The sequence below is a fragment of the Alexandromys fortis genome, unplaced genomic scaffold, assembly GCF_014885135.2.
Source record: "Alexandromys fortis isolate MF-2015 unplaced genomic scaffold, M_Fortis_MF-2015_v1.1 scaffold_7, whole genome shotgun sequence".
In the NCBI taxonomy this organism is placed as follows: domain Eukaryota; kingdom Metazoa; phylum Chordata; class Mammalia; order Rodentia; family Cricetidae; genus Alexandromys; species Alexandromys fortis.
In genome coordinates, this window is record NW_026067920.1 from 1,093,700 (window position 1) to 1,115,824 (window position 22,125).

The following is a 22,125-nucleotide window of genomic DNA, read 5'->3' on the forward strand; positions in this document are numbered from 1 at the left end:
TAAGAGGTCCCTTCAAGGAAGCTGGAGAGGAGAAGGGCATGGCTGCAGTTTAGAAGCTCCAGCAGTGGCCTGTTCTTCCCCTTGGTGATTATGGGATTCCCTTCCTATTCACTTCCTGCCCCAAGGAGACATCACAGGCCTGACAACTGCTGCGACCCTGAGGGGAGCACAAAGGTCCCATGTGAGCTGTGAGGGCTGGAGGTGGCCTTTGGATATCTGCAGAGATGGAGTTCTGTGGCATTTGAATGTAATTGGTCCCTATAAGCTCCTAGGGAATGGCACTATTAGGACGTGTGGCTTTGTTGGAGGAAGTGTGTTACTGTGGGGATGGGCTTTGAAGTCTCCTTTGCTCAAGCTTCACTCAATGTGACCCTCAGTTCACTTCCTGTTGCTACACCACATCTGCCTGGACATCACTATATCCCACCGTGATGATAATGGGCTGAACCTCTGAAGGGCAAGCTTCCACCCCAATTAAATGTTTTCCTTTATAAGAGTTGCCTTGGTCACAGTGTTTCTTCACAGCAATAGAAACCATATCTAAGACAAGCCCTGAACATGTCCATGGACCAAGGCCCAGATAATGGACCAAGGCTCAGGTCACAGACCATGAAGCCTGGTTCTACAACTTATCAGCTATAGGGCCCTATTTTTCCTGAATGTTCTCACTATAAAATGAAAAAAAAACTCTATCTTGAAGTGGCAACGAAAGGGCTGGCACATTTGGGCCTCTGTAGGACAGTGGGTCTTTCTGCTGGAGCCCACTACGGGGAGCCAAAATATCGACGAAACCAACTCTACAAATCATCCCCACACAAAGCAAAAACAAGGCGCACTATTACATTCATTTAAAAAGTTCCCTTTATGAAAAACAGAATATATAATGTACATTGTAACAACAGAGAACTGCACCTTCCTCACACAAACTGGTAGGGATCTGTCCCAGCAATAAGTAGCATTCTGTGTGAGGAAGGTGGGGTGAGGTGGGTCCCCTCTAGATCTTGGTCATGTGGACCTGCAATAAAGGCGTGCTTGTGTCCTGTGGAACAAAAGAGAGTGGACCAAACAGAAACTCAGGGGACAAGAGTGACTGGGCACTGGAGAGCCAATGTGTGTGGCACTGTGTCTAGGCTGCAAGCGTGTGTATATTGCGAGCTGTATGGTACGGACAGAGCAATCCAAGTGGGACTGGAGAAAAGATCACCTTGCCTGAGACGCTCCCTGGTGCTTCCCCTTGAGTCAGTCCAGGCCTAAGGCCTTGCTGGCCTTCTTGGCGTTCAGGAAGTTCTTCTTCCTCCTGGGAGGAACACGCAAAGCAATCTCAGGCTCCTTTGGGCTCCTGAATACAAAGATCTTCTCTCCCGTGTTTAATATGTCCATGGTCTCCTCCCCTGTGATGGGCATGGGTGCCAGTTCCCCAATGGGCTCTAGGGACAGGTGTGGCCAGCTTCCTTTCCCAGGGAATGTCACCCTTTCCTGGACAGGAGCATACACCTTCTTCAATATGCTGCCGAGAAAAGAGAGAGTTAGATTCTGTATTTTGGGCCCATTCTGACCCTCCTTAATGTTCTGACACTTCTCCAGTCCTGACACCCCAAATAAATCTCATTTTATTTTATCTTATTTTTTAAGGATTAGGTTTTGTTTGTGTGTCTCTATGTACCATGTTTGTGTACTGCCCCCAGAGGCCAGAAAAGGGTGAAGGATCTACTGGAGCTGGAGTAACCATCTGTTGTGAACCGTTAAGTGTGGGTGCTAGGAACCAAATTGCAGCCCTGTCAAGAGCAATAATTTTAGTCATTATTCTATTGCTGTGAGGAGACACCATGACCAAGACAATCATTATAAAAGAAAACATTTAATAATGCCACTCCCTGGTGATGAAACATTCAAACCTATGATCCTATGGGGCTATTCTCATCCAATCCACCACAAGCACCAAGCAGCTTTCCCACTGAGCCATTTCTCCAACCCTAAGTACCATTTAAAGGTTTTTTCTCCTCTCTGGTCACTGGTGTCTCTAAAATCAGATGAAATCAATAGTGAGGTATACTGCTGGCCACCCTCACTGGCTCATAGTGGGAAAGGTTCTGAAGTCTTGTGAGCCCATCGCACACCGTTACCTTGTTGTCCGAGAATATTGACACCATGGAAACAGACAGCGTTCCCTCTGTCTCCACTACTCACCTACCAGCTCCCCGTTAAACACTTAAATCCCACAGCCGTCACCCTGGCTCTCCAGGCAACTGCGAAGGGGTTGGGTAGAATGCATCTGAGACAGAATGCATCAGGCTTAGGAATTCCCCATGATAAGTCTGCTGGAATCCTGTCCCTGGAGCCCTAGATACCATTGACGCCATTTTAACCGCTCCTGGAAATCACATGTGACCTTAAAGCTACAGAACTCTCCCCTGGCTCCGAGCAGTTCAGTGTAAGGCTGTGTCAATAGGGTCCACCTGGGAGGCTCCTGGCCCTACTGAGGCACTGTGCAGGCTCAGCTCCACTGACATCACATTTCCTGGAGCCTGGGAATCAGTTCTCTCTGACACTGTTGCTGGAGACTAGACCAAGGTCTCTCATGACTGGTACCGGCTCTATACCATCAGCAGAGCACAGGATGGGTGCAGGGAGGATACCTTACAACCAAGCAGATCCAGTGCTGTTTCTGGTCTGGACGTGGATTGATTTCTCCTGCCCAATATCCTGATCTCATTTCTTGGGTACTGTATTCTGATATCCCATTGTGGTAGTTTGAAAGAAAATAGCTCCCAAAGGGAGTGGCACTCTTAGGAGGTGTGTGTGGCAGTGTTGGAGGAAGTGTGTCACTGTGGGGGTGGGCTTTGAGGTCTCTTTTGCTCATTTCCCTCAAAGTGACTGTTGCCTGCGGATGTAGCTCTTTGAGCTACTCCAGCACCATGTCTGCCTACACGCTGCCATGCTCCCCACCACGATGATAATGGATTGAATCTCTGAAACTGTAAGCCAGCCCCAATTGAATATTTTCTTTGTAAGAGTTGTCGTGGTCATGGCATCTCTTCACAGCAATAAAAACCCTAAGACACCAATCTATTACCAATGGTTCTATAGCGAACAATCCATGATGAATTGCAGGTCCTTCACCTCTGAGAACTATAGAAGGGCAGGGCTTGGACAGCCACCAATTCTAGTGTAAACAGAGTAATACTTTTTATTCATTATGTGTCCTGTTGAAGTTACTTTGTGTGTGCATGTGTGTGGTATACCTGCATCTTCCTCTGGGTGTGTGCACATGTGTACACGCATGCAGAGGCCAGAGGCTGGCCTCTGGTGTCCTTAATCACTTCTCAGCCTTGTTTTTTTGAGATAGAGTCCCTCATTGAACATGGAACTCACCAATTGGCTAGAATGGCTGCCCAGGGAGCTCCAGCAATCTTCTTGTCCCTGCCTCCCCAGTATTGGGACTATACTTGCCTGGTATTTTACTAGGGAAGTGGGGATCTGAACTCAGGTCCTCATGCCTGCATGTAGGCGCCTTACTAAATGAGTTCAGGCCCCAGTCTGAGACTGTCACTTTTTAAAGCCACTATGTGCCACCTAAGGTGCTATTTTTCTGATCTTCTCTATTTAGAACCACGGGAGACCCTTGTTCTGTGGCCATAAGAAATGGTCTGCCCCTCCTTTTCCTCTGAGATCTAAATATGTAACGATCACAGTCAAGAAAGACAGGCACTAGGTGGAAAGAGGCAAGCCTGGATGTTGACGAAAGTAGAGGGTGAATTTGACAGCCCCAAGCCAATGGCCACCACTCCCCACTCCCACCCCAGTGGCAGCCTTGGGCCTCTGCATTGGACCTCCTTAAACTTTGGTTTTAGCATCTCCACTTTCTGGAAGGCTCAGGATAACAAGGATTAAAAGGGCTTTGGGAACAGTAAAGTCTGAGGAACTCTAAGGAATTTATTCTTTTTCTAATTATATCTTTTTAAAACCTGCTATTAGCCAAAATAAATACAGTAATTAAAACGCTAATAAATGTTAGGAGAACATTCTCCTACTGAGAGCTACAGGCTTGTCTTCAGTTTTTAAACTGAGACCAAGAACAGAGGTGTGCTGTCTTCTGGGAAAGAACTTTCCCACCTTCCCATGCCCTCCCTGGCAATTTGGCCATGCCCCAGCAGCACCCCCCCAGCCCTCCCCTGCCCAGACTCACCTCTCCTTCCTCTGGCGGGCCCAGAGCATCCTCTCCAACCCTTGACTCACCAGATCGGCTCTCAGTCTACTGTCCAAAGCTTGCCACCAGCCCTGGTGCTTCCTGATACAGGAAGAGGGTGTTAGAGTTTAAAATGAATTAAATCTGATTCCCAAACCCCTTCAGGTGGCCTCTGGCTGCCACTCAGAGCCCTGAGAGATTCACTGAGTCTCAATCTCAAGCCTGGTCCATAGGTAATGCCTGCCTGGAGGGGACCACAGGCGGTGACAGGCAACATCAATCAGGCAGAGGCAAACTGTGTCAAGAAGGGAGTCTTGTGGGGGTGTTTAAAGGTTCGTACTGACTCCCATGTCCCCTGTCTCTGGGCCTGCTGGGAAGGTCTCTGCCATTCTTCTCCCCCAGCTCCCGACCTGGTCAAACCTGGCTTTCACAGACAACCTCACACCCGGAGCTCACCTCCTCTTGCCCTGCTCAGCCTGCTCCCCGCTGCTCTCGTTCTCTGCTGTGTGGTCCGAGTGCTTTTCGCTGACTGTGTCCAGCAGGGCCAGTAGCTGAGGCTGCGAAGCCGCCGGAAGCACCACACTCAAGAGTCGGAGTAGCGTGCTCCCTGGCACCATTGTCATCTTGGAGAGGTATGACACCAGCCTCAGTCCCTACGGGGACACAAAAGGGAAGAACTAAAAAGCCTCGGCTCTCTCTAGACCTGCCGGGTAGCAATATCTAATTCATGACATTCTCAAGGATTCTGTTGTCCTGGGATAATAAATATTTCAGTGGCTCAGCCTGAAAAACATTCTGAATTCACAAAACTGTCAAGAAAATGTCTGTGGTCAGCAGCTGTGGCACCCACAATGTCTCTAACAGAGCTCACCCACCCTTCCAAGTTAGCTCACTTGAGCAAGCCAGAACCATGGCACAGGAGCCTCAGCCTGCATCATGGCAGCCAGGAATATTTCTCCATCTTCTGCTCCACTTCTGGGAGGCCCTGGGGACAGTCCAAGCTCTGGGAGTAGCTGAGTGTCCCTACACCATTGGGTGATTAGAGCCACTGCTCCACTGAATAAAAAGGAAGTGCTGCTGAGCTCAAGAATTATGGTTGGAAGGACTGTCCCCACCTCAGCTGAACATGGAGGAAAGATGGAGAACGGCCGGGCGGTAGTGGTACACGCCTTTAATTCCTAGCACTTGGAAGGCAGAGGCAGGTGAATCTTTTTGAGTTTGAGGCCAGCCTGGTCTACAAGAGCTAGTTCCAGGCCAGGCTCCAAAGCTACAGAGAAACCCTGTCTCAAAAAAAAAAAAAAAAAATGGAGAATGGCCCATGGTTGCTAGGGTTGGGGGTGGTGGGTGTGGCGGTGGCTGAGAAATGACACTCAGGGATGTCTCAGCTGCATTGGACAATTCTGCATCCTTGTGGCCGCAGGAAATCTGCTGCGACAGCAGGACAGAGAGCCATAAGAACACTTCATACTAGATTTGATGTGGTCCCAAGCAAGCCCAAGGAAACAAGAAACAAAAAGTGGATGGTGTAACTTTCTATACCCTAACATGCCAAAATGATTTCAAAGTAAAAAGCTTAGAAATGTACCAACTCTGTACCTCTTAAACCTTTGGCTGTGTCCCTGCCCCACTGAGCCAAATGCTAAGTTCTTGGGTCATGCTTTTATTTCTCCTAATGCCTCAAACTCCTCACTGCACGTATTGGCTTTGTGGGAGCCTAGGCAGTTTGGATGCTCACCTTACTAGACCTGGATGGAGGTGGGTGGTCCTTGGACTTCCCACAGGGCAGGGAACCCTGATTGCTCTTTGGGCTGACGAGGGAGGGGGACTTGATTGGGGGAGGGGGAGGGAAATGGGAGGCGGTGGCAGGGAAGAGACAGAAATCTTTAATAAATAATAAATTTATATTATTTATTAAATATTATGTTTAATATTAAATAAAATATTAAATAAATTTATATTATTTTTTATTAAATATTATGTTGAGTATACTCCTCATCTGTAAAGACTACCAGTACCAGTGCAAAGGGTTTGCTGAGGATGCAGTAAGCTGGGCTTTGCCCAGTGCAGGGGCTTATCACTATAACCCCAGCACTTAGGGGTGAGGCAGGGGGTTGCCACGAGTTTAAGTTTGAGTGATGCCCTGCCCTCAACCAAAACCACCACCAACAACAAAAATAGAGTGAAGGCTTCTCCAAGTGCCACCAAGACCCAAATAAAAGCCTCTTCTCTCAGTTGCAGGGTGGCCATTGTTGGTCCCTGGCCATTCAGAGCCCTTCCCTGGGATTTTACATGGCAACACCTAGAGGGTGGGGTGGGGATTTCAGTGTCCAGCAAAGCCAGGCAGGGTGTGGAGAGTCTGAGGTCAGGCCTGCCAGCGCCTGATCTGTGTGTGGAAAGGTTCATGAGTGGGCAGAGTGAAGAGTCCATGCTACCTTCTTTGCTGTGGGGGAGACTGCGGCTGTTGGAGAATCACTGTTACACTGTAGGGAACACGGGCAAGAAAGATGTCTGCAGACACCAGCCAGACACAGTCGTCTCAGGGACATGTTGGCAGTAAGGGGACTTTGTCTTGTCCTGGGGACAGAGAGGTTTAACACCATGGCTGCCATCATTAACATGCCCGTTGGACCTGCGCTGATCATGAACCTGCGGCTGGAACATCCCCATCTGACATAGGGAAGATTATGGTTCTGAGAACGGGAAAATGTCCACAGATAGGTCCTCTCACCTGGCTGCACAGACTGGCCATGGTGTCAGCCTCCAGGCTTTCCAGAGAGTCTTCCAGCACTGCACTGTTTTGCCGCTCTTCTCTCACCCTAGAGAGAAGAGAAAATCCAGAGGTCCAGCCCAGTCATGGGGAGCTGACAGGAGGGTGTCTGTTTAAGTGACAAGGACTCGGAGGTGGAGCACAGGAGGCTGACAGAGGAGTGGATGAATGAAGACCGTTCGGTGGCTCTTGGGTGCTCTGTGACCCTACTCTGAAAACTCACCTTGGTCCTCCTGACTAGGACCACAGAGACCAGCACCTGAGGTCCACACCTGCTTCTGTCCTCTGCTGAAGCAGAGCCAGAGTCGCCGTCCAGAGATGGCCACAGACAGCAGTACTTTGGTGGCAAGGCCAGCTGCCACCTTAATACAAGAGACTTGCTATATAAACTCTGTGTCAAAGATGAGGCCACTGATGAGCCTCACAGTCCCTGTGGCTATCACAACCCAAGGCTTGTGCAGGCACAACTCAACCCAACCTCAGACTCCTGCAGATTATTGCAGGGAGCAGGAGAATGTGACAAAAATAATTTTAAAAAATGAAAATCTCCTAGATAAGTCATCACCTCTGTGTTCCTGCCTCCCGTCAGCCACTCAGCCCCTTTGTCAGTTAACTCCATGCAATCTGTCTAGCTGCACTTTGATGTTGAGTATACTCAGGAAATAAACCCAGAATCACTGTAATCTCCCCACTTAGAAACCAAGTGGAGTGCTTCCTCCAGGTAATTTGTGCGCTTCTAAAATCCAGTCAATGTGCGCTGTACACAGTTTGCATCTGTTGCTTTACACACAGATACTATAGTCGCACTGGGGACTTAGAGAACCGCAGGAAGCGGTGTTTCTGCAGGAGCACTGAACGCTGCAGGCAAAGCCAATTTTCTGTCCTGAATTGTGAAGGAGTGAAGAAAAAACAAGGCTGGAGTCTATTCTGTAGCTCTACAGAAGCAGGGTCTGAAATTCTGCAGCACAGTGAAATCTGAACAGAGCCCTTCCTATGCCACCGCTGCTCCCTGGCTTTGACGCTGTACCACGACAGTGTGAGATGTTACCAGGTGGGGAGGGTAGGTAGGGACACGTGGGACATCTCTCTAATATAATATAATTATAATATAAGCTTACAACTTTTTGTAAGCTTAGAATTATTCGAAAATAAGAAGTCGAAAAGGGCCTATGGAGATGGTGGCTTAGCAGGTAAAGACACTTGCCACCAAGCCTGAAGACCCAAGTTCGATCCCCAGGACCCACATGGCAGAAGCAGAGAAGCAACTCCTAAAAGCTGTCCTCTGACCTCCACACGTGTACAGTGGCGCATACATACACACACACTCAAAATTTTAAAAATGTTTTTAAAACGTTAAAAAATATTGTTAGCAAAACTCAATGGTATTTAAAAAAAAAAAACCATAAATCAGAGAAGAAAGCTGGCATCCCTCAACAACAGCAGTTTGAGTGGAGCATGGGAATGGCTTCTAAGGCAGGAAGGTGAGAGACCAGGTGCCTCAGGCCAGAAGACCCCACCTACCCCACTCAGAGTGTAAACCACCCACCTACCTCTGCTGTTGCTGTTCCAGAAGCTTCTGGCCCTTGTTCAGAGCCTGCCGCAGCATGGCAGAGACCTGCCTTTCAGGATCCATCTCCCCGGGTTCACCCAGTCCGGGTCCATCAGCCGCCCACCGCTGCCAGCTCTCCAGAACCTGCTGCTGCTCAGCTGCTTCCTGCTGCACCAGCCGCTCCTCCAGCTTCCTCTCCAGTTCCTGCAGCTCCTGCAGATGAAGGAGCAGGGCTGAGTCCCACTGATGCCAGGTGGGCAGGAGCTACAGGAGTCACTGAGGCAACATTGTAAGTATCCTTAGTAACTGTGTCTCCAGGGGGGTCCCTCTGGGGTTGAGCATCTCTGAAGCTGAAGATAGGTTCTGGTCAAGTCAAAAAGGAAAGAACAGGCTACGTTCCCAATGGCAACCCACGTGTACTTATGAAGGGTCTGCATTCTAAAAAGATTATGACAAGCACAGTATCGCTTGCATTGTGGGTTTTTACTTCCCCATCATCCCCACATACTTTTCTAGAAGTAAAGAAGAGCAAAGGAAATGTCTTAAAAGGGAGATCTGATTAACTATATTTTGAGACATCTCATGCTATGACTTCAGCACCCACCTCATAAAAGTTCCTAAAAGCATCTTTTAAACTCACAACTTAGAGCCCGTGGGGCTGCTATTCTCTGCTTTGGGACAGCCTACTCCAATCTCTCTTTTGAGTCCGTGCTTTGTTTTGGGAAATACATTTCTGCTTAACCTTCTGAGCCTCTGGATTGAATTCTTTCAGGAAGGTAACCTCAGTAACAGTACTTTACAAGGGGCTGCTCCCGAGCCTCTCACCCGGGCATAGACATGTCATGGGGTAGCTCTAAGTTTCACACACTGCACATAGTGCCCGAGACTTAGTGACAGCTCAGTAAATGTTGGCTAATAGTACCACCACTTTTGCTTTTGATCTCACAGTGCCTTAGAGCAGTGATGCTGGCTGGCAGAGCTGGAAGTGTGAAAACTCAGGCAGAATCATCAACAGAGTGACTGGGACACCTAGACACTGGGGCAACAGGAAGACTCCTCGTGGGCTTGGAAGTAGAAGCTCAGCAAATGACACGGAGCTGCAAAGACAGCAGGGGCCGTTATTTGGGGTTACTCCTCTTCTGGGCAGGGCTGTCCTGTTTATATTTCCCCATCTTCGCCACACAGTCCCCACTGCACCTTCTGATAATCCAATTTCACAAAAGTAGTCTAAATTGTTCACTGGATGAGATGCAAACCACCGACTCTCCTTAGAAACGGTTTCTTCCAAAGCTTCTCATTTCATGCTTTTTAAATTCTCCAAATGCTCACCAGCTTAAAAGCTCATTATCAAGAGGAAAATGCTTGGCACATGAGCGATCACGCTGCAAACAGAAGAGTCTCCCAGAGCACGGAGAAGGCCACCTTCTCTCCCCGTGCAAACCGGGAAGGAGCAGCCCATCCACCATCTCACCGACAACTCAGAATGTCTAATTTTCTCTCAATTGCTTCTGATGTGGGACATGCAGTCCTCCCCACACAGGCAACTGTGACAAGAAGCTCTGATATGACTCAAGAGCTCTGAGATGAAGTGGGAAAGGCAGGTGTGCTCCCAAGGTAGCTGAAGTGCCGGCATCTCAAGTGAATAATACTGGCCGGGAGGATGCAACTCAGACACTCAGATGCCTCAGTGTCTCACTGGCCAGACTCCCTAAATGACCTTGGGCAGGACTTCCCCCCATTTTTGGGGGGATAGGTTCTGAAATTTTCTTTTCTTTTCTTTTATTAATATACAGTCTCTCTGCATAGTCCTCACTGTCCTGACGTAGACCAAGCTGGCCTTGAATTCACAGAGATTGGCCTGCCTCTGCCTTCCAAATGCTGGGGTTAAAAAGTGTATGCCACCATGCCGGCCTGCCTCTCCATCTTAAACACTCATTTCCTCTGACTAGAATTTGGGGCACTGGTCCATCTTCACGGCATTCACCTCCAAATGAAGCATTTGTTTTGATAGACGCTCTGTGGAGGCTTCCTCCTGTCACTGATATTCTGAGCGTCTTGAATGGGTTTTACCTCTGTGGGTGCCGAAATGGTCACGTGAGCTGCTTCCTCCCCTTTAATCGGTTAAGCAAGTGAGTTTTGTAAACCAATGTCCTCATGTTAAGTTCCTGGAAACTCCTTATATTCCTGGAAACTCCTTATAGTCCTGGAAAAAAAATCAGCCAGGCCATGAAGGATTAATTATTCTAACAGATATGCGGGTTATATTAGCTGCTATTTTATACACCAAGTTTACAACTGTGTTCACAGCTGCAGTTCAGTCAGGGTCTCCTGTTGGTGCCAAGTGATATGAGAATTACAAAACAAGGTGAATGAAGGTCTTCGTTTCCGCTCAGGGATGATGCGAGCATGGGCCTGGCCATGTTTTGAGTAAGAATGGCCCTCACAGGCTCAGATGAACACTTGGTCCTCAGTTGACGGAACTGTTGTGGAAGGAGTAGGAGGTGTGGCCTTGCTGGAGGAGGGGCAGACTTTGGGGTTTCTAAGACTCATACTGTTCCTTGTTTGCCTCCGATCAAGATGTTTCTGCCACCATGCCTTTGTTTGGCCATCTGGCATTATAACCCACAAAACAGCTCAGTTAAATGCTTTCTTTTATAAGTTGTCCTGGTCATAGTGTTTTCTCACAGCCTTAGGTCACTAAGACACTTTACAGTTTGCTGGAGCCAGCCCAAGAAATGGATGCACTTGTGGCTGTGAGTGCAGGTCTGTAACTTCCCCGGGGACTGTGTTGAAGGACTGACCTGCAGCTTGTGGGTCACTGGGAAGTGAGTGGATCCTGAGAGCTCTGATATAATCAGGGTATGATCTACTTAAGGGCTCATAACTTGCTGCCATTTTTTTTTTTTTTTGAGAAGTAGGGAAGCTAGAAGCAGGACCTGGCTGGGGGAAGTAGGTCACTAAGGGAATGCCAGCAATAAGACCAGCTCTTGCCTCTGGCCACTTCTGCCTTTGTCTGTTTCCTGGTTGCCAAAAGGTAACTGCTCTGTACCACCAGGAGCTCATGCCACGATGCTGTGCCTTGTCACTGCCTCACGCAGCAGAGCCAGCCAGCTGCAGACTGAAGCCTCTCAAGACTCCACAAGACCCAACGAGCCTTTCTCCTTTTTCTTACATGCAGTTCTTCCTCACAGTGGCAGGAAATGCTAACACAGTTTCGAACCAATTTTATCTCTGACCTTGAGATTGTATACTTATTTTCTCATACTAGAGCCAACTTTTATCATATATATTTATTTAGACAATTTCCTGTTGTACTTATCTTAAAACTCATATACATAATATTCTTCACTGTAGTATTCCAATTTTAAAAACTCTACTGCATCTATGGTTTTAATTCTTTAAAATCTCGATACTATTTATCCATTAGCCTATTTTAATTGTAACCCTTACCTGATGTGGGATGATGTGACTATGTTCTGTTACCATTGGTCAATAAAGAAGCTAATTTGGCCAATAGCCAGGCAGAATAGAGGGAAATGGAGGGAAATCCAGAGATACAATGAGAAAAAGGGCAGAGTTAGGGAGACACCAAAAGCTGGGGAAGCAAAATGTGAGGTAACAAACCACGAGTCTCGTGGTAAAATGTAGACTAATAGAAATGTGTTAATCTAAGTTGTAAAAGCTAGTTAATAATAGGCCTGAGTAATAGGCCAAATGGTTTGTAATTAATATTTAGCCTCAGAGTGGTTATTTGGAAACTGTCGGGTGGGAGAGAAACCTCCAGTTACACTGACCAGAGAGCTACATATTTTGGTAGGCTTTTAATTTTTCCAAAGTACCCCATTTTTTATTTTATTAATTCTCTTCATGTTAGTTTTGATTTACATCTTATTTATCTTTACTCCTCTCTACAGGTTCATTTCTTTCTGCTCTAAATTAAAAAAAATTATCTGAAAATTTTATGCATTTATTTATGTATATGTATTTTGATCATATCCATTCACACTCCCTTCAATTCCCCTCAGTGCCCCATACTGTCTCCCTGCCAGTTTTGGGTCCTTTTCTACCCCTAGCCCCACTCACTGGGCTGTGGGACTCACAGAGCTGATGGTGCAGGTACCTTTCTCTACCCCTGGCCCCACTCACCGGGCTGTGGGACTCCAGGATCTGCACACAGGCTGACTTGGTCAGTGTCTCGGACTCACTCAGCTCCCCCAGCAGCAGGTCTTGAATGCTAAGCAAGGCCGTGTAGACAGAGAGGGTCTCAGCAGCCCGGGCCACTTTCTGGAACTGCAGGGCCACAAGTGACTCCGCAAAGTGGGCTTCCTGGGCTTCCAGCCTCTGTACCCTCTCGTGGAGCAATTCCCCTCGAACCTAGAGAAGGGGACAGAACCAAAGGACCTGAGGGGCTGGGGGTGGGGGGTAGCCCATTGCCTTCCAGAGAACATAAGCTGAGGAACCGAGAGGCCCTGTCCAGAAGACTAGGACTCTGCCAGGAGAATAAAGCACCAATCAACAAGAAAGGTGGACTATCAACGTCTCTTCCAAGCTTTTCATTTTACCTTTAAACTTTCTAGAAATCCTTCCATGACAACCAAAAGACAGAAGCATGCCCATTGTCAGGGATGGGCGAGTGGAAATACATCCATGGTGCAAGACAGGATTTGACATGAGGCAGGAAGGAAACCACACTGGGGTGAACCTTGAGGGAGTCAGACTTCGTAAGAGCTGTCAGTGACAAGGGGACAAACACTGTGGAGAACTGTGGTTCCCGGGAGCTGAGATGGAAGCAATGGGGAGCCGCTGTTGAACTGGTATGGAGTTTCCATTTTCTGCAAGATGGGAATTTCTAGAGCTGGACAATGTGAATGCACTTTAACACCCGTGGGCCGAGCCCTATAATGTGATTATATCGGTAAATATTCCGTGCTATAAATGGACACAATAAATAAAAATGAAAACAACGCTCATGGGCTTTGTCCTGCTATGTAACCTGTTTGTACCTGATGCTTCTGTAGCAATAACAGGACACGGACACTGTGCTGAAGCTGAGGCTGCCAGGAAACCATGGCCCAGGTCACTTCCATGACTGCCCAGCCCTCCCTGCATGTCCTCGGGAAGAACACAGCCCTGTTTGAAAGGCTCAGATCGGCCCTTCTAGAAGCACTGAGGCTTTGAAACAGGGTGGGGTAGGGGTGAGCCAAGACAAGAACAAGAGAGGGAGGGTGCTGCTGCCTGGAAGGATATTCAGAGGCTTTTGGCCATGGCTTACATACAGAGAGAAAGGCTGCAAGGGATTACACTCATTCACAGATGCATGCTGTACCCTCCCCACACACACACACAGAGACACACAACAGCAGGGACCAGAATAGCAGAGAGCACCAGGGCAAACACAACAGTCCCCTGAAATACAGGCTTGCTAGGGAGAGGTCAGGCTCTCAGGACAGTACACTAGACCCAATCTCTGTCCAGTCTGGAGAACCAGGTACCCATGTGGATGGGTTTCCAAGGTAACTTAAACTAAGTAGATTGAGGCCAAGAGCCAGCCGAAGACTTGACTGTTCTGCCAGAGCCTGGGAAGCTTTCCCTGAAACTCTGGCTTTCTCCATCTCTGAACCCCTCTCCACCTTCTATCATTGCGTGGCTGTTTGCTGACCTCCACTACTGAACCTGCCTGCTTTCTTGGACCCTACTTTAAAGGGCACAGCTTTCTACCCTGTCTTTGTCATTGCCAAGCATGCTTTGTACCATAGAGTGAAGTCCTTTATCCAGGAAACTACCAAAGACACACTGACAGCATGTTCCTCCTCCAACGTTTCCAATACAAAAGACGGCCACTGCCCTTGTTTCCCCTGTCCCTGACCAGCAGGAAGTAGTTACAAGAATGACAGTCATGCCCATTTCCACTTATCTAACAGAAACTAAAGTCAGAAATGCTAGCCACAGTCACACCATCTTGCAATGGTTCCCCATCTTTGCTAAACTATGAGAATTCCTGAAACTAAAGTAGCTTACTTTTCTAGATTGCTCCCTGTCGGTAATGGCCAGTCATGAGAGATGATTGTCCATCTCCTGACATCTTTCATTTAATCCTGACATCACCTAAATTCCTCAGCTCCCCTAGGAATGGCAACCTCAGTCAAAACCTTTCTTCTGCTCTAGAACTATCTCCTCTGTCTCCCAATAAATTCCTCTAAAGATTGACTTAAGAAATTGCATATTGAAGATTCAAAAATCTTCCCATGTAATCAGGTTGTGTGAGCTGTCAAGTGTCCCCACAGCCATGGAAAACATCAGAGGGTGACCCCTCTACTGCGTGCTGAGGGGCAAAAGGGTAACCTTCCACCATCTCTCACGAATCTCTGTTCCCAAAGCACAACATGACAGAAAAGATTCATCTGGACAAACCCATGCAGGTTATAAAGGGCATGAGTTCTGGATCTAGAAAGATGTCCTCAGACTCAACAGTGAGAGTCTACACAAGTTGGAAACACACTAATGTTGCTATGTCTCATGCTACTGCCAACACAAAAGGGACTCCATGTTTTTCTGTGTGTGTGAGCTTTTTGGTTTTGATTGATTTTTTTTGGCTTCTTGGGTTTCTGTTTGTTTTGATTCTCTCTTCTCCCTTTGAGAGGTGGGCGGCCCTGAAATGAGTTGAATAGGGGGTGGGAAGGATCTAGGAGGAGTTGGGGGATGGGAAATATGATCAAATTGTATGGAAAAAAACCAGTAATGACAAAAAGAAAAAGAAAGAGAAGATCCATAACAATGATAAAGAAAAAGAGGCCAGAATGTGGGCAGAGGAAACAGTGAAAGGCGGGGGAATAAAGACATTCTTAGAGGAAAGATGTAAGACCTGGTCCTAGAGGAAGATGGCTGGATGTTTCCAGAACACAGAAGGCAAAGATGAAGAGCTCGTGGGACTCAGATCTGAGTAAGATCCACATGCTGGGATACTGCTCTGACCAGCAAAAGGGAACTACAGAAAAGAGTGCTCCACGCCCATCCCCTGCTATACAAACAGCAGCAGGAAGGTTAGCTGTGGTCCTGCCATTCCCATTTAAAATGATGATAATTCCTGAAATGAGAGCAATTTTTTTATTCTAGATTTTTCATCTCCCAGGAGGGATGTCCATCCACCTTTAACCCGCTCCCCTTATTTCCCTAGCGTCCCTAACAAAGAGTGACCATGAGCCTAAGAGGAAAACGCCAGTTTCCTTTCTACATCCTCCAGCCTGTAAGTGGGCAGCAGCCTCTGGCTCCTTACACTAGAGAGCTCGCCCCAAAAAAGTCTCTTCAGGAACAAAGCCTGTGCTATCATTGAATCTTTGGTTCCTTTGCAGGCCTGGCAAGCTCCTTGAGTCTCAGTCTTTCCTCCTGGGTGGATGCTGAAGGCACAGTGCCCTGCCAGAGGGAGGATAAACTGAGGTGACAGCTCCAGGTGACACTAAGTGAACACCTTCAAAGCAAGGAAAGCACAAAGCCTTAGGAACACCTCGGACAGGGAATATTGAAAAAGGTTTTCCGCAATCCCCTTCTTTTTACTTTGGAAAGCTTACTTGTTAATTCCAGCACCTGGTGAGATTATATCTCTGTATCAGGTTTGAATCCTCCAGCGAGAATTCTGGGTAAGGACAGATTTGCATATCTATGCGGTATTAATGGCCGGCTTTCTCACATATTCACGCATCTCAAATAATAACAGCTCATTTGAGAACAAAGTCCTGCTAAACGTTCTTATTTTAAAGAGGAAGTTCAAACAACTTCCTTCCTAGTTTTAGCTGACGGTACTAGAAGCTCAAGGAAGTTCCTTCTGTGTCCTAAGATGTCCTTTAAGACTCCATGGAGCTGGCCCCTGCCATGGGGTCTTTATGGGATTCTAAGTCACATCAGCCCTTTTTACCAGGTTTGGAAACACACAGGGAGACGCAAGGGTGAGGCCCGTGCGGGGCTTTCCTCAAGGACACAGATCTCCAGCACCAGAAGAGGGCACAGTGAGTGCAGAGGCCCAGAGGCCTACCAGAAGGAACCTACACAGAGGCCACAGAGACCAAAGCCCCTGCCGCCAGGCTCCCACAGCGCTGGGTGAACCGTGCCAGAGCCAGAGGGATATCAGAACTTCACCTTTCAATTCAGCCAGCTGCAGCAGCCATTCGCTCCGTGAACACTCGTGTTAGCCCTCACTTTCTGTGTTTACCTCCTTGTCTTACCTGCGTGTCTCAGAATGCTTTTGCTCTTGCTAGTATGCTGCTCAGTTGGGCTACAGGACGGTTCATGTTTCTTCATCCAGCCCGCTGTATGGCATTGTTCTCTACTTTCCAGTCACACCTCCGGCATTCTCTTATTCCTGTGCCTTCTTTCCTCCTTTCTCTCATCTCTAGCTCCTTTTTCTTTCTTTGTAACCATAACCATGTAGAGCTCTAACAGCTCTGAAGTCGGTGTGCCCTCACGGGGTCCCAACTTTTGCCTCCCAGCTTCTTCACCTACCTCATTTTTTTTTCTTTTCAAAGTCCTTCTAATACTTAATCCTCATCCTCCTACTTTCCCTTTACTCCTAATCTAATTAACTAAAATTGTAGTGTGCTCCATACTGTCACTGCTGATAGCTGGCTCTCACATCTGCATGTTGACAATGTCCAGCAGTTAACACTCTGCATGGGCAATGACAGAGAGCTTGCAACAGGCCCCCAGCACCCACAGACTGAGCAGTTATTTTGTGATCTGCACACTCAGCTCCACCAGGTCCCGCCCTTGAACACTGTAGACACTTCCCTCGAAAGAAAATAGCTGATGAAAGAAAAGCAACGGCAGTTGTGTAAACCCCAACAGTGACCCCCAAACCACACGGAACTAAGACAGCATAACTCCTCCAGAAAGTACCCTACCGTGATGGCCTCTAGGGAGAATGAGTTAGAGGAAATCCAAAGCAGAGAAATCAAAATAATGACGATAAGTATGTTCAGAGAAATCAGAGAGGAAGATGAACAGCTAATGGAGAAAAAAATCAACTGAACAAAATTAAGAAGGTGATGATGACATGACATGAAACATGAATTCAACAGAGACCAAGATCGGAGGAAAAAGCAATCGCAAAAGGTAGAAATAAAAAATATCAGCAAGTCAGATTTAAAACTCTGTGGGAAATCTCAGCAACACAATGGGTCAGAAGGTAGAATATCAAGCCTGAAGACAAGATGGAGGAGCTGGAGCCATTCAACATCACAGAGACAACTAAGACTATAACAATGGGGATTTCAAGATGCACAGACCCTCTGAAGAGATCAAACCGATAGATAATAGGAATAGAAGGAGAAAAGTCTCATTCTAAAGGCTTGGAAAACATTTTTAAAAGAATCTTAACAGAAGGTTTCTCAGAGTTGGGAAAAGAGATACCAGTCCAGAGAGAGTAGGCAGTTAGCACTACAAACATACCAGACCGGAAAAAAGGTCTCCTCATCCTGTTATAATGAAAACACTAAACACACAGACAGAGAGTATAATGGAAGCTGCAGGACAAAAGCAGCAGTCTGCATACACGGCAGGCCCATCAGAAAAAGAGGGAATTACTCAACTAAAACTTTGATATCCAGGAGGCCTAGAAGGATTATTTCAGTATCTGAAAGGCAATAACTGCTAACTGAGAGAACTCTACCCAGCAAAGTTATCTGTCATAGCTGAATGAAAAACAAAAACTTCACATGATAAAAATAGGCTAAAGGAATTCATGATTACTAATTTTACTTACAGAAGATACTTGATTCCCTTGGGGTGAAGAGAAAACAATCTTATCCATGAGGCTACAGAAAAGAATAAACCACATTAGAAATAACTGTATGCAAGAGAATAAAACCAAATACCACAAAAGCAACAGAATGACAAGAACCAATGCACACCTTTCAATAATAACTCTGAATATTAATGGTCTAAATTCACTAATTAAAAATGCACAGACTAGTGGACTGCATCGAAAAGGAAGAACCATCTATTTGTTGCCTCTAAGAGACACACCTAAGTACAAAAGACAGACCCTACCTTAAAGTGAAAAGATGGGGACAGGTGGTCCAAGCAAATGGACCTTGGAAACAAGCAGCTTTCATTGTTCTAATAGCTGAGAAGACAGACTCAAACCAAAACTAATAAGACAAGATAAAGGTGATAACTTCACACTGATAAAGAAAATGGTCCTTCAGGAGGACATTAAGATTCTAAACATACAAGTCCCGAATACAGGTTCATTCAACTTCATAAAACAAATACTACTAGATGTAATGTCACAGATTAATCCCAGCACAATAGCAATAGTGATTTTGCTACCTCACTATCACCAATTAACAAGTTAGCCCAACAAAAATAGAGAAACGTGAATTAAATGATATCAATTAAATGGACACAATGAACATCTCCAGAATATTACATCTGAATACTGCAGAATATGCATTTTTCTCAGCAGTCCATGTAATTTTCTCATATATATATATGTATATGACATAAATCATATATATATGACATAAATCAAGTCTTAACAAATAATAGGAAATTCAAAATAATTCCTTGTGTTCTATCTGAGCATAGCAGAATATGAATAGAACAAATCAACAGCACAAGAAACCCAAGAACATACACAAACTCACAGGAATCTAGAAACGCACCACTGCGTGTGCATAGGCCCCTGAAGAAATCAAAAAGAAGTACAAGCATTTCTATAATAAAATCAAAAAAACAAATCCATGGGATACAATGAAAGGGGTAATAAGGGAGAATTTTATAGCTCCAAGTGCCTCTAGTAAGACATCAGAGAGATCTCAATTAAGTAACTTAACAACGTTCTGGAAAAGGAGCCAGTAAACCTCAAATGACTAGCCCAAAAGAAAACATTAATGTTGCAGCAGAAAATAATAAAATTTAAATAAACAAACTTGAAATGAAAAGCAATAAAACAAAGACCTGATTCTTTAAAAAAAAAAAAAAATAGACAAACCCTTAGCCAAGTGAACCAAAAGGAAGAGAAGATTCAGGTATAAAATTTGAGATGAAAAGATAGCCATTACAACAGACACCAGTGAGAAATTCTGAAAATCACTGGAGCTAACCTTGAAAACATGCATTCTACTACTTTGGATAAATCTAAAAGGAGTCAACGTGATGTGGGAGTGTTATATATCAATCTGTTGTTTTCATTGGTTAATTAAATAAAAAAAACTGCTTGCCCTGATAGGTTAAAACATAGGTGGGAGGAGTAAACAGGAGGAAGAGGAAGTGAGGTAAGACTCCTCAGACACACGCGAAATAGCTCTGCTCTCAGAGACACACGCGATGAAGCTCCGACCCAGGATGGATGTAGGCTAGAATCTTCCTGGTAAGCGCACCTTGGGGTGCTTACACACATTATTAGAAATGGGCTAGTCCAGGTGCGAGAGTTAGCCAAGAAGAGGCTAGATATAATGGGCAAGCAGTGTTTAAAAGAATACAATTTGTGTGTTGTTATTTCGGGCATGAGCTAGCAGGCGGCTGGGGTGCTGGGGACGCAGCCTCGCCGCTCTTATTTCAACATCAACAAATTTCTAGACATAAATGATGTAACAAAATTATACCAAGATGAAATAAGCAATTCAAGCTGATCTATAACAAGTAGTGAAGTTGAAGCAGAAATTAAAAGTCTGAGAACTAAAGTAAGTCCAGGTCCCAATGGATTTGTTGGTGAGTTTCACAAGGTTTTCAAAGAATTATTACCAATGATTCTCAAGATAGGAGAGGAGGGAACATGACCGAAGTCTCTATGAACTTAGTGTTGGCCTGATACCAAGACCAAAGATGCAACAACAACAAAAAGAAAAGTCCAGAACAATCTCCCCAATGAACTTAAATACAAAATTTCTCAACAAAACACTCGTTAACTGAATTCAAGAATGCATTAAAAATCATTCATCATGAATGTTGGCTTCATGCCAGGGACAGAGGGATGGTTCAAAATATGTAAATCAATAACTGTTCTAACTTATTGGTTCCAAGGACAGAAGTCACATGGCCATTTCAACAGAAACAGAAGAGGCATTTGACAAAATCTAATATTCCTTCCTGCTAAAAGTCCTGAAGAGACTCGGGGTAGAAGAAACATATTTCAAAATAAAACATGCTAAATATGATGACCCTATAGCCAAAATTATATTCAGAGCGGGAAAATATTGAAGCATTTCCACTAAGATCAGTATCAGGAAAAAGGTGCCTACTTTTTCCACTCTCGTTCAGTATAAGACTCGAGGTCTTACTAGATCAGTAAGTGAATGCAAGTAAATAAAAGGGCACAAACAGAAAAGGAAGAAAGTCAAAATATTCCCATTTGCAGAGGATATGAGTCGAAGCAAGAACAGGGACTGAACAGGAAATGACAGATTCTCCAAGCTGAAATCTCAGCCAGCCAGGATAGAGTACACCAGAAACAAGACACTGTATTTTGCAGAATGAGCCAAAGCCCAGAAAAGGAGCATCGGCAACATGAGGACACGGGGTGAGACCAAAGGAAAAGCTGAGCATCTCAGAAGAAAGCTCCACAGATGCCCCTGCCCATGGTCTGCGCAGAAGGCCACTTCCTCTCTCTCTATCAGCAGATGACTCAAGGTTTATTCTGTGGGAATGTCTCAGCGTGGAGAAGGAAGCCAGCTGCACCTAAAGTCCCTGCACTGAACACAGAAAGCTTAGATACAAAGATGCATACCAACTCTTCCTATGGGCCACACCGTCAACTCCAGGCCCCTTTGCTCTAGTTAGAAGACTATAGTGGTCTTCTCTTAGCAATTGAGCTAGTGTTCAAAGACTACATTGGGGGTCTTCAAAGAGCGAAGGCCATGGTCTACAAGCCTCGCTGAGCCAAGAGCTTCCAAGCAACCATTAGCCCACTAGTAAATATTAGCAGACCGCCAAGGAGAGCCACGACCATAGAAGAGCTCCTAGCAAGCATACAGGAGGCAGTGAGGACCCAGGAATTTAAAAAGTCATTTTTCGTGGCTGCAGAGATGGTCAGTGACTAAAGGCACTTGCTGTTTTAGCAGAGGACCTGGGTTTGGTTCCCAGTGTCCACATCAGAAATCTCACAACTCTCTCTATCTCCAGATCCAGAGGATCCAATGTCACTTTCTAGCTTCCTGAGGTACCTGCAGTTATGTGGTGTACATACAAACAGGTTTAAAAATACATACCCCTAAAATAAAATAAATAAACCTTTAAAAGATTATGCACATTCTTAGAGAAAGATAGGAGGCCATCGCAGCCATTAACAATAATTTACTCTTACTCTAGGAAGAGAGCACAGGGGAGAAGAGTTTCATTTACAGAAAATGTAAATGAAAACCCAATGTGTCTTGCATGATGAAACCTAGGCTGTCATCCACAAACAGGACAAAAGGATAAAAGAAAGGAAAATAGAAAAAGAAAAAAGAAAGGATGGATGGAAGGAAGGAAGGAAGGAAGGAGAAGGAAGGAAGGAAGGAAGGAAGGAAGGAAGGAGAAGGAAGGAAGGAAGGAAGGAAGGAAATAGAACAAAGACCCAAAAGGAGGCCATGAAATGAGCCATATATGAGGCTCAAAACCCATGTCTAGTAGGACCCTGGCAGGATGGCAGGG

General features: G+C 45.9%; 1 protein-coding gene across 3 annotated transcripts in view; it reads right to left on the reverse strand.

Moving 5' to 3' along the window:
* Positions 1-843: 843 nt before the first annotated feature.
* Evc2 (EvC ciliary complex subunit 2) overlaps positions 844-22,125 on the reverse strand; it is a 79,215-nt gene continuing 57,933 nt past the window's right edge. For all 3 annotated transcript variants that reach the window (XM_050141341.1, XM_050141342.1, XM_050141340.1), the window contains 6 exons: positions 12,649-12,876; positions 8,504-8,715; positions 6,915-7,002; positions 4,643-4,839; positions 4,187-4,288; positions 844-1,507 (listed from right to left, as the gene is read on the reverse strand). In XM_050141341.1, the coding sequence (XP_049997298.1) occupies positions 1,240-1,507; positions 4,187-4,288; positions 4,643-4,839; positions 6,915-7,002; positions 8,504-8,715; positions 12,649-12,876 (1,095 nt within the window). In that variant the 3' untranslated portion in view covers positions 844-1,239. The remainder of the gene's footprint in view (positions 1,508-4,186; positions 4,289-4,642; positions 4,840-6,914; positions 7,003-8,503; positions 8,716-12,648; positions 12,877-22,125) is intronic.